This window comes from Bufo gargarizans, chromosome 1, assembly GCF_014858855.1.
Source record: "Bufo gargarizans isolate SCDJY-AF-19 chromosome 1, ASM1485885v1, whole genome shotgun sequence".
Classification (NCBI taxonomy): Eukaryota; Metazoa; Chordata; class Amphibia; order Anura; family Bufonidae; genus Bufo; species Bufo gargarizans.
Genome location: NC_058080.1, coordinates 750,106,749 through 750,119,655, shown reverse-complemented (window position 1 = coordinate 750,119,655; position 12,907 = coordinate 750,106,749). Strand labels below are relative to the sequence as shown.

The 12,907-nt window shown below is 44.2% G+C and overlaps 1 protein-coding gene across 1 annotated transcript; it reads right to left on the bottom strand.

Annotated features, from left to right (window-relative positions):
* Positions 1-2,331: 2,331 nt before the first annotated feature.
* Positions 2,332-8,642, bottom strand: LOC122925089 (oocyte zinc finger protein XlCOF6.1-like). The gene is made up of 3 exons (XM_044276606.1): positions 8,593-8,642; positions 8,336-8,456; positions 2,332-3,935 (listed from the first exon to the last, which is right to left on the bottom strand). Exons 2-3 carry the CDS (start codon positions 8,454-8,456, stop codon positions 2,731-2,733), a joined length of 1,326 nt encoding a protein of 441 aa, XP_044132541.1. The 5' UTR covers positions 8,593-8,642; the 3' UTR covers positions 2,332-2,730.
* Positions 8,643-12,907: the final 4,265 nt, after the last annotated feature.

The following is a 12,907-nucleotide window of genomic DNA, read 5'->3' as shown; positions in this document are numbered from 1 at the left end:
CATCAAGCGCTACAAAAGAAACTGGCTCACATGCGAACTGCCCCAGGAAAGGAAGACCAAGAGTCACCTCTGCTGCGGAGGATAAGTTCATCCGAGTCACCATCCTCAGAAATCGCAGGTTAACAGCAGCTCAGATTAGAGACCAGGTCAATGCCACACAGAGTTCTAGCAGCAGACACATCTCTAGAACAACTGTTAAGAGGAGACTGTGTGAATCAGGCCTTCATGGTAGAATATCTGCTAGGAAACCACTGCTAAGGACAGGCAACAAGCATAAGAGACTTGTTTGGGCTAAAGAACACAAGGAATGGACATTAGACCAGTGGAAATCTGTGCTTTGGTCTGATGAGTCCAAATTTGAGATCTTTAGTTCCAACCACCGTGTCTTTGTGCGACGCAGAAAAGGTGAACGGATGGACTCTACATGCCTGGTTCCCACCGTGAAGCATGGAGGAGGAGGTGTGATGGTGTGGGGGTGCTTTGCTGGTGACACTGTTGGGGATTTATTCAAAATTGAAGGCATACTGAACCAGCATGGCTACCACAGCATCTTGCAGCGGCATGCTATTCCATCCGGTTTGCGTTTAGTTGGACCATCATTTATTTTTCAACAGGAAAATGACCCCAAACACACCTCCAGGCTGTGTAAGGGCTATTTGACAATGAAGGAGAGTGATGGGGTGCTGCGCCAGATGACCTGGCCTCCACAGTCACCTGACCTGAACCCAATCGAGATGGTTTGGTGTGAGCTGGACCGCAGAGTGAAGGCAAAATGGCCAACAAGTGCTAAGCATCTCTGGGAACTCCTTCAGGACTGTTGGAAGACCATTTCAGGTGACTACCTCTTGAAGCTCATGAAGAGAATGCCAAGAGTGTGCAAAGCAGTAACCAAAGCAAAAGGTGGCTACTTTGAAGAACCTAGAATATGACATATTTTCAGTTGTTTCACACTTTTTTGTTATGTATATAATTCCACATGTGTTAATTCATAGTTGTGATGCCTTCAGTGTGAATCTACAATTTTCATAGTCATGAAAATAAAGAAAACTCTTTGAATGAGAAGGTGTGTCCAAACTTTTGGTCAGTACTGTATATATATATATATATATATATATATATATACACACACATATATATATACAGACACAAGTCATGAGGATGAAAATAAATATATATGGCCGTAATCCTCTCACCCCTCCAATAGGTACCAAGGCTGGTTTCTTCCTCCATAGTGGCAGCCGGAGAATACCGCTCCTGATTCCGACAGTAAGCCGGTAAAACCCACTCCGACAGCTCACTTCTGGGTTCCTGTGCATTTTTGGCACCTCCCCTCAGCTTGTGATGCATCACTACACATACGTTCGCTCCAGGCCTCTTTCTGGATACCGTAACTGCCTTCCACAGAGCGGAGCAGAAGCTCCTCCCCCTGGACTTTAAAATTTTCCTCTTGCCACGCGCGCGATGCTTACTAGTGCTTTCCAGTAGCACTGAAGCATCATGCCTATAAGCGCTCAGGAACCTCCAGCCATCGCGCCTCTGTCGGACCCCTCGTGCACCACTGTGCCACGACCTAAGGATGGGGACCGTGGTTAACAAAGGGCAGCCACAGGGAGAGAAGGATGTACCACAGGCTTCCCCTCCAAAGACAGGAAACCATACTGAAGTTGGAGGGGAGTCTCCGCCTTTTTGTACCTCAGGTTTCCTGTCTTTGGGGGCGGATCCTCTCTCTCATGGTGCTGTCGTGGGTGAGGGGTAAACATTACATTTGCGAAAATCCATGAACATTATCACATACCTTTGGCTGGTGCTACTGCCTACATCTACCATTGCTGTTAGTGTCTATTTATCACTGGCACCACTGCCACTGTCTGCCTGTCCATTTTCCATACAGTACTGCTGCCGCGGCTACTATTGCCCCACCCACTACTATCCCTACACAGGTGCACATCTTCTGCATTGTTTGTCACATTTCATACTGTGTTGCTGCAGCTACTACTGCCCCTGCTGGCTTTATGTCTACCCCTATATAACCGCACATTTCCTGCCTTGTCCATCAAGTTTTTTGCTGTACTGCTGTGGCTACTACTACCCATACACAACCTCCTGCCTTTTTTATCAGGTTTCATACCGTACTGCTGCCTTTATTACTACCCCTATGTGCATATCTCCTGCCTTGTCTATCAGTATACTGCTATTGCTTGCAAAAAAGGGATAATTTTTGGAATGCTTGTTCAAAACAAGCCATTGCTTCTTCTGACACCACCATGCGTGTATAAACACAGCCAAACACCAAAAGGGATTATTTTTGGACCATTTTTATTTTTAAAAATACAGGGTGAGGCAAAAGTCTGGACGCAAAGTTTTAACTGGTGCAATTTGTAGAAAATTGACTTCCAATCTAGGAGTATTAATAGGGAGAGAGGATGTGTTATTTGGTGTTCGACCACCATTTTGAAATTTATCATATTGAATTCAGCTCTGGCTTTTCCAGTGGGAAGGAGGTCATGTGCTATATCAACCTTGGATAGATTTACTAAAACTCACTGGAAGTGTCAGTTTGTGATCTATATTTACCTGTTTAGGAGTCAAGTGTTTCCTAAAAGTCTTTACATGACATGTTTAACGTGTCCACCATTCTGGCGGATGCACAAGATCAAACGTTTAATCATGTATTTTAAACACAGTTGAGTTTATTTGTACCTGAATTAAAACATATTTCAAGAAATTCTCTCATCTATACTTCTCTCCTGTGTGACTTCTCTGATGTGCAACAAGGCTTGGCTTTTGTGTAAAACGTTTCCCACATTCTGAACATAAAAACGGCTTCTCTCCTCTATGGCTTCTTTCATGCCTAACAAGACTTGATTTCTCTGTAAAGAATTTCCCACATTCTGAACATAAATGTGGTTTGTTTCCCGTGTGAACTCGCTTATGTGCAACAAGATTTGATTTAGTTTTAAAACATTTTCCACATTCTGAACATGAAAATGGCATCTCTCCTGTGTGACTTCTCTGATGAGAAACAAGACTTGATTTAGATGTAAAACATTTCCCACATTCTGAACATGAATATGGCTTCTCTCCTGTGTGAATTTTCTGATGTGTAATAAGATGTGATTTAATCGTAAAACATTTCACACATTCTGGACATGAAAACGGCTTTTCTCCTGTGTGAGTTCTCTCATGACAAACAAGACTTGATTTATATGTAAAACATTTCCCACATTCTGAACATGAATATGGCTTCTCTCCTGTGTGAATTTTCTGATGTGTAACAAGATGTGATTTATTCGTAAAACATTTCCCACATTCTGAACATGAATATGGCTTTTCTCCTGTGTGAATTCTCTCATGTTTAACAAGACTTGATATATCTGTAAAACTTTTCCCACATTCTGAACATGAATGTGGCTTCTCTCCACTGTGAATTCTCTCGTGTGTAACAAGATGTGATTTCTGTGCAAAACATTTCCCACATTCTGAACACGAATATGGCTTCGCTCGTGTGGGAGTTCTCTCATGTCTAATGAGATTCGATCTACTTAAAAGAAAAATCCCAAGTTCTGAACATGAATGTGGTTTCTCTCCTGTGTGATGTTTCTCATGTTTAACAAGATATTTTTTATTTGTAAAGCACTTCTCACATTCTGAACAGGAGTGTGGTTTCTTCCCTGTGTGACATCTTCTGTGTGTAGAAAGTCTTGATCTCTTTGTGAACGCTTTATCACAATGAAACCTTTTACCCCCTTTATGACCTGTACTTGTAACAGTCCATGATTGATTAGGAGAAGGTCCCTCATGGTTAGGGAGATTACATGTACTGTGAAGTTCTGGATATAAACTTTCTCCTGAAGAGCACCGCATGATATCTTCTTCTTCTGCTTTATAATTTAGTGATAACATGACGTTTGCCTCAGTATTCTTAGTGGGATTTTCTGTTAAAATAGAAATAGAAATTTGTATATATTTTTTTCAAACTACAGAGTAGACAGACTTTTGCACATGACCGTGGTTTAAATACACATCCGAGCTGCATTGTTTGCAGGTCAGATGCAGACCTATTCACTTCAATGGGGCCGCAAATGATGCGGACAGCACTTTGTAACATCCGTCCTGCTGCCCTTCAAAAAACAGTAGAACATAACCTATTCTTGTCCATATCACGGACAAGGATAGGACTGCTCTATTGAGGGTCAGACGTTCTGTTCCACAAAACGTTCACACGGACTGCAACCGTGTTTTGCGGATCCAAAAGTTGCTGGCCACAGAAAAGACATAGTCATAGGCAAGAGACCTTAGGCTGGAAGTGGATCCAGATGGAATGGGAAGCAAAAGCCATTCACATTGAATTCACTCCTGGCTTTAGTTCAAAAACCGAAGATGTGACTCTTGCCTTAGAAAACTTTGTATAATACTCTGACAAAGTTCAGTATGCTGCTGTACACCTGGTTGCCACTTTTAATACACTTTTAACATACAAATCTAACTGAATTTTTTTGAAAATCCTCTGTCTTTTTGATATGTCATAGGTACATATCAAAAGTGTTGATCATGGGGGTCCCAGCTTTGAGACCAGGAGCCGATTCCTAATTGCTGCTGAGCGCAAGACTTTAGACGGTATCAATAAAAAGGCTATGAGATAGTCTACAGTCTCATGTGAAGCAGTGCTCGGCTGAGCGCTTCTGACCACTCATTCTAGCAATCAGTGCGGGTCTCAAAAATTTTCAAAAATTTATAGTTACTCTTCAAAGGGAATGTGTCATCAGAAAATGAACTATTGCTTAAATTGTGTCTTTATGTTAACTTTTGACCTGATGACCTCTGGTTAGCTCATTAGTATCTGATTGGTAGGGGTCCAACACCCATGTTCACCGTTGATCAGCTGTTCAACCAATAGAAGCCAATAGAACTCTTGTGAGGATAGGATAGGTCACCGTTTTAAAAATCTTGGAAAGTCCTTTTAAGGCTGATAAAGACTTTACTGCAGTGTGAGGGTCATTGTTAAGCCATATCTTAATCCTGTACTCCTCAGCGTTACAGAAATGTTTTGCAAAAAACGTATTGCCTGCCTTAGACTATACAGAGAGACAGAGAAGGATAGAGGGAAGGAGTACTACAATCCCCACCATTGCTCATATCCACTGCTATTGTGAAATATTGCACTGTGAATTGTTTGGAACTGTGTTTTAATTGCATTGGATGCACTACAACTCTCAGTCTGCACTTGAGTAAAAAAAAAGAGACTTGTCCATCTTCTATAACTGTGGCTGCTGTAGCATCTTTCTAAATGCTGTTAAGAATAGCTCAGGCTAGTTTGCAGCCTCCACAATCATGTTCAAGAAATAAAATAAAAAACTTCAATCACAAAATAAAAACATATTAGAAAATAAATAAATAAAAGATATGGGTCATTATCGAGTTTTAACTGACAGAAAAAAAAATGTTGATGACACATTCCCTTTAAATAGGATCTGTCACCACATTCCTCATCACAAACAGCATTAATTATTAGATTGTAGGTGAGGGAAGGGAAGCAAACCAAATACAATAGCAACAAAACACCAGACTAGGCCCCAAAGCTAGGGAACAGGGAAAGGTCACCACCTAACAATCCCTGAGTCTTTCCTTGACTGCTGACAACATGAGCAAATTTTTAGGGTTGAAGTGCTCATGCGCTGGAACCTAGGCCTAGCTGAAACTGAAGCAAAGCCTCAGCTAGGGTGCTGGAGATAAGACAACCGGTTCCTAACGCAATCTGCAGGAACCAGCGTCTTTCTGAGGCCTAGCCAGAACACATAACAAAAGGGAAGGAGTAGGACTTAGCTTAAGACGGACTGGGAGCAGGAGATCCACCAAACACCAGCTGAGAACTCCAGAAGCAAATATAAACCGCAAGGGTTTTAGTGTGAGGCAGGTATAAATAGCACAACTAAATAGCTAATGAGCAAAACCTATGGGGAAGTGGGATCCTCCCCAAAACCACAACAAAGAGAAACAGAACAATCTGTCAAATAGACTCAAGTGTAGCAAGTGTGTCAGATCTTCTCAGGCTTCTCACAGGGCAGGGCATGACAGTACCCCCCCTTCTACGGGTGACCTCCGGGCATCCAGGACCAACCTTATCTGGGTGTGCCCTGTGAAAGGCCTTAACAAGGTGACTAGCATTGACATCAGTCGCCAGAACCCACATTCTTTCCTCAGGGTTGTATCCCTTCCAATGCACAAGGTACTGAAGGGAGCCACGAAGAACACGCAAGTTAAGTATTCTGGAGATCTGAAACTCCAGATTACCATCTACCAAGACAGGAAGATGTGGCAAAGGAAATGGTTCAGCAGGTTCAACATACTTCTTCAACAAAGACCTGTGAAACACATTATGGATCTTCCAGGCCTGCGGAAGTTCCTGACGAAACGCAACCGGATTAACAATGGCCGAGATTTTGTAAGGACCAATAAATCTTGGGCCCAACTTCCAAGAAGGTACTTTCAACTTAATGTTCTTAGTGGACAACCACACCAAATCACCCACACACAGGTCTGGACCAGTCATACGTCTCTTGTCAGCCATCCGTTTATATCTTTCACCCATTTTTTTTAAATTAGTTTGGTACTTTTTCTTGGACTGAATCTTCTGGTATACCTGAAGAGGAGAGATTCTCTTCTTCGTTGTCTTCTATCTGGCGGTTTATAATGTCACAGTAGGTGAGGGAAAGGAAGCAAACCAAATACAACAAAAGCAACAAAACACCAGACTAGGCCCCAAAGCTAAGGAACAGGGAAAGGTCACCACCTGACAATCCCTGAGTCTTTCCCTGACTGCTGACAACATGAGCAAATCCTTAAGGTGGAAGTGCTCATGCGCTAGAACCTAGGCCTAGCTGAAACTGAAGAAAACCCTCAGCTAGGGAGCTGGAGATAAGACAACCGGTTCCTAGTGCAAGGTGCAGGAACCAGCGTCTTCCTGAGGGCTAGCCAGAACACACAACAAAAGGGAAGGAGTAGGACTTAACTTAAGACGGACGGGCAGGAGACCCACCAAACACCAGCTGAGAACTCCAGAAGCAAATATAAACCGCAAGGGCTATAGTGACAGGCAGGTATAAATAGCACCACTAAATAGCTAATGAGCATAACCTGTGGGGAGGTGGGATCCTGCCCAAAACCACAGCAAAGAAAAACGGAAGAATCTGTCAGATAGACTCACGTGTAGCGAGTCTGTCAGATCTTCTCAGGCCTCTGACAGGGCACGGTGTGACACCTGATGAAGCTGGGGGATTCACTAATTCCATCATGCCCATTTAGGGATTAGCTAATAAGCACTTTATAGTGCACCACCTCCTCTGCTGCTGCTGAAATCTCACTGCAGGAACGTCCTTAAACCATTCTGAAGAGAAACACAAAATGTATGGATTATTTTTTTTATATCTCTTTACTATCCCAAAATGATGCTTAACCATTTCCTGCACAATGGTGTACATGTAGTCTATCATAATGGCACGGGCACAAAAGCTGTACCCGCATAATCCCCAGTGGATGTGACTAACCGTCATGTCCTGCAGGAATGGCCGGGATCAGAGAAGAATTTGATCAGAAATCACCGTCAGCTGTATAAGGGGAACACTTCATGATATGATGGGGACATCTCCAATGAAAGAGCAGTGTAGCAGTGTCACGGCACAGTATGGGTGGTAATCAACACACCGAACACAGGAGGGAAGTGGAAAGGTACTAGGCCTGGAAAATAGGGAAAGGGGGATGGTCACCACCTAGTGAATCCCTAATCCGAGCTCTGACTACTATAAGTATGAACAGACCTCGATGGTAGGAATGTTCATACACAGGAACCTAAGCCCTATCTCACCCTAAAGGGTCCTGGAAATAGTGAAAGGACAACAGACGACCTGTTCCTTCCAATCTGAAGGAACACGAGACTCCCTTAGGCCTAATACCAACAGATAGGGGAATACAACAAACTAGAAATAGGAAAAAGAAACTTAACTCCAATAAGTACGTGGACGAGTAGGAACTCAGTGGAGAACCAAACACCAGCACTTCCACAACCAAGAAGGAGCCATCAACCGCATAGCATGATGGGTGAGACCAGACTTAATAGAGGAGTTGGAATGACCACTTAAGCTACACCTGAGACAATAGGTGTGGTCATAACCAGCAACAACACTGAAACAAGTGAAACCAAAGAGGCTGTCAGATTACATCTCGTGCAGCCAGTCTTTTAGATCTTCTGACCACTGTCACGGGAGAGACCATAACAAGCAGCCGGTAATCAAATTCTCCTCCTGCCCTGAAGTAACTTTCTCCATTCATGATTCCATACCTGTGGTGATATCTCCTGGAATGTCCTCCTCCACCTCACTCTTACATGGGGGATTGCACATCATCCGCTCTTCTTCATCCTCCATTTTAATATCAGTCAGAATTTCCCCACAATTTGTCATCTGTAACAATTCAGTACAATACAGCAGACAGGTGGGAAATCTAACAGATCCACATAAGAGACCCCCACAATCTATGACCCCTCTATGACTGCAGGACCCCCCTATATAGATGTGTATAGGGCCCAGCTCCATCTACCTGAGGATAATCTGGGACCTTCTCCTCTGGACAGTCCTGGGAATACAGAGGACGGGGACATCTCTCTTGTGGATTTCTCCTCCTGGATCCATCTGTGGAGACACAATCACACAGTTACTGAATATGTGGGCTTCTGTAGATCTGTCTATAGATCAGACACTTCTCTTAGCTCTTTCACTTCAGTGACCAGTAACCTCTGGTCTATGAGAGATAATAGCAGGCAGTGGGCCGATGGCTACTTCTCCATCATAGTACATTGTAAGGATGAGGATACAAATATATATATGGCAGTGATGGGGGATTCCTTTTAAGAGCACCTTACAGAAGCAAATGACACCCTGCTTATGAGGTAACTCACAGTTAAGACCTTCATCAGTCAAGGTACATGGAGGAAGTAAAACAACTACTCCCAGTCTCCTCTCCACCAGGCACTGAGGAGTTGGAGAAAGCTCAACATCTATATCCTCCTCCAAGCCTCCTTTCCCTGGGAAGACTATTCCTTTCTCTTAGAAAGCTGTTATGGGGATATTTTCGGTGAGCCCATGACGGCACCATGAGAGTGATCCCACAGGAACAGGAACCTGTGGGATCACTGAAACCCCCATCGTCCTCTGTAGGAAGATTAATTCCAAGGACAGTTACTCCCTTCTCAGTATATACACTTATCAGCCACAACATTGATACCACTAATTATCTGGAGACAATGACGCCAGATTGAAGGGGGAGGTGTAGATAGGCCTGAAGTGTGATGTGCAGATGACTGGGTCAGATCATCTCCAGAGCGGCCTGTCTTTGGAGTGTTCCAGATATGGGGTGGTTAATACTGTCTACCAAAAGTGGCCCAAGGCAGGACAACCAGCAAACCAGTGACAGGGCCATGTGCAAAAGGCTAATTGATGTGAACCCTGTCCACTACCAAACTGAGCATCAGAAAAGGAGCAACTGAAGAATACAGCCCAGTGTCATATTACATCATGTGGACAGAGTGCTTGTCACTTAACTGGGAAAGAGATGGCACCAGGTGCACTATGGAAAGAAGACAAGATGAAGGAGGCAGTCTGATGCTCGGGACAATGTTCCTGTGGATACCTTGGCTCCTGGTATCATGTGGATGTGACTCGTACGACCTACATAAACAGTTTGACAAGTACTCCCCTTCATGGCAGTGGTGTCCTCTTTCAGCAGGATAATGCTATACTGCAAAACTGTTCAGGAATAAGGAACATAACAGAGATCAAGGTGATGCCTTGTCTCCAGATTCCCAGATCTCAACTGGATCATCATCATGTGGGCTGGAAAACAAGTCCGATCCATGGAGACTGCACTGAGCAACTTAAATGATTTGCCTTACAAACTAGTCTCCTGTTGTCTGTAGATACAGGCTATGGTCACTCTCTAATAACACAGGACTACCCCCAAGTCCGCAGAGGGAGCTGTCCCAGATGTATGCAGCAATCTAGAGGAACCCAGGACCCAGAGAAGAGAGGTAGATGTGTGCTGTGTGAGGCAGATAAGGCTGGGCTGTAGAATGGGCATGTGCAAGGGGCTCTGGCCCTGCTAGCAACAAAGCAGGCCACAGCCTTGGCTGATTGCTGGTCTAGGAGATTCCTCCGTTTATTCACCGACAGCAACACGAACTGACAGGCGACCTCTGCACTGCATACCCCAGATCACCAGGGAATCGAGAGAGGATCCGTTAGGGCCATTGGCTAGAGTGACAAGTGCATGCAGACAACAGATGGTGATCGTAGCCTTTCCAAGGGCAGAAATATTGGCAGTATAGTGTTCGGAGGTGCGAAAGGAACCAGGCATGATTCTGTCCGCTAAAGTTAGGTTTTTCGGATATCTAGTAAGCAGCTACTAGTTCCCTTGTTGTTATCGAAAGGGATATTGTTCAGATAAATAACCTGAGAGACTGCGTGAGAGAAGAAGATTCCCCTCTCACAGGGTTGTGGCTGAAGACAGGGTCAAACCAGAACTGTTTGCTAAATTTTGGTTATTTCTTTTTGAAGTTTTAATCAGTTTCACAGTCAAGTCTTATCTTAAAGCTAAAACTGCCCATATTCTTCTGCACGTGTCCTGCACCTTACAACTGAATGAACATGAGGAGAATTGCTTGAAACTCCCTCATATTGTGAGAATCCTTCTCCTGAGCCATATTCTACCTCCCTGAAGTAAGACTTGCTTCTAAGTTAGCTACTATGGGATTCCTTTTACCTATTGCATTCCGTCGTCTGCACAGTTCGACTCCGTCTACCTTCTGTGGTTCTGTCTAATACACTTTATGTTATGTCCTGTACGCCATAATGTTTCTGTACTGCGTGGGGCACTGATGGCGGTTGTGCAAGGGAAGTAGTCACACCATTTGGAACGTGCCAACACTTATAATTGGCCTATACTAAAGGGGATGTTCTGGCACCATTGGGTGAGGTGTATCATAGACAAACTGGGAGGAATGTATTAAGAATGGCATTTCTTACACCCGTATGAATAGTGAACCTCGCTGGTGTACGATGCTGGAGAATTATTAAGAGGTAAATATTCTGGAGCATCTTCACAAGTTCTGTGCAGCAAAGAAATCTACCGCTACTGGGGAGCTGGAGTAGATTTCTGGTCTAATATGTGCCAGTTTTGTGCTGCACACATTGTTAAATGAGTCTGGCCACAGAGGTACTGGTGTAGGGGAAACACAAGAGGTGCCATTGAGGGAGTGTAGGTCCGAGACAAGCACCATAAGGGAGTCATGAGTCATGTAGTATCCCAGAACTGAGTCCCTGCAATCTCATATTGCCAAGCTGAATGTTGTGATTTATTGTATTTCTGTACCTAATGACATTGTGTAGACAGTTGTATAGACATCCTGCTAGGTTGCCAGGAGATGAATCAGGTTTCACCCCCTGGTAAGAGAGAGAAGAGGCTAGCTGAGGAAGCTAGAGTTCTTTGAGACATCCACAGCCAAGAAAGTTAGTACTCCAGAGAGAGAGAAAGTCTACAAGGCCAGGCATTGGAGTCATTCAGCAAGGTATTATGCACATTTATGGCAAGAGAGAGACCTTACTGCCATGAGCGGCAGCATTGCTAATGCAACTCTTCACATTTTGAGGTGGCTTCACTAGTTGTATTAAATTGGCATCCCTTGCAGAAGCATTTAACATGAATCTGACTGCATGCATAAGGTTCTGCAGACTTTAAAGAGATACAGAAAGAAAAAGTACTACAACCACCATCATTGTTGTTGTCCATACATTACCACTGGGGAGGAGTGATCTACTTTGCCACTCTGCCTTGTTACAGTCAGATGCCCAGTGTGGAATCCCTAGCACACCCGAGCCACACAATCATCCAGGAATGGGAGGGCCAAACAATGGATCCTCCTATCCTCTTCTCTAGTAACTGGGCCAAGGAAGTGATGAAGAACTCGCCAATCATCTGCTGCATCAAAAAGAGGCATCTGGTGAACGGAGCCTATCAGCCTGACTCAAAAAGCAAATGCAGGGGCCTAACGTGATCTAACGTGATGTTTAAAAAGTCTAACTTGTGGATCTCCTCCATTACATGTCACTGCACACACGTGTATACACTGCACATGACGGCTCTTACCTTGTGATATAAGAGGCTGGTGCTCCTCCATTACATGTCACTGCACACACGTGTACACACTGCACATGACGGCTCTTACCTTGTGATATAAGAGGCTGGTGCTCCTCCATTACATGTCACTGCACACACGTGTACACACTGCACATGACGGCTCTTACCTTGTGATATATACGAGGCTGGTGCTCCTCCATTACATGTCACTGCACACACGTGTATACACTGCACATGACGGCTCTTACCCTGTGATATAAGAGGCTGGTGCTCCTCCATTACATGTCACTGCACACACGTGTATACACTGCTCATGACGGCTCTTACCTTGTGATATAAGAGGCTGGTGCTCCTCCATTACATGTCACTGCACACACGTGTACACACTGCACATGACGGCTCTTACCTTGTGATATAAGAGGCTGGTGCTCCTCCATTACATGTCACTGCACACACGTGTATACACTGCACATGACGGCACTCACCCTGTGATATAAGAGGCTGGTGCTCCTCCATTACATGTCACTGCACACACTGCACATGACGGCTCTTACCTTGTGATATAAGAGGCTGGTGCTCCTCCATTACATGTCACTGCACACACGTGTATACACTGCACATGACGGCTCTTACCTTGTGATATAAGAGGCTGGTGCTCCTCCATTACATGTCACTGCACACACGTGTATACACTGCACATGACGGCTCTTACCCTGTGATATAA

What these genes read in the sequence shown, in the direction of transcription:
- LOC122925089 (XM_044276606.1), bottom strand. Translation starts at nt 8,456, where the DNA reads ATGACAAATTGTGGGGAAATTCTGACTGATATTAAAATGGAGGATGAA. An exon ending in TCCAGGAGATATCACCACAG is followed by an intron (nt 3,936 to 8,335) that starts GTATGGAATCAT and finishes CTATTTTAACAG; the next exon opens with AAAATCCCACTAAGAATACT.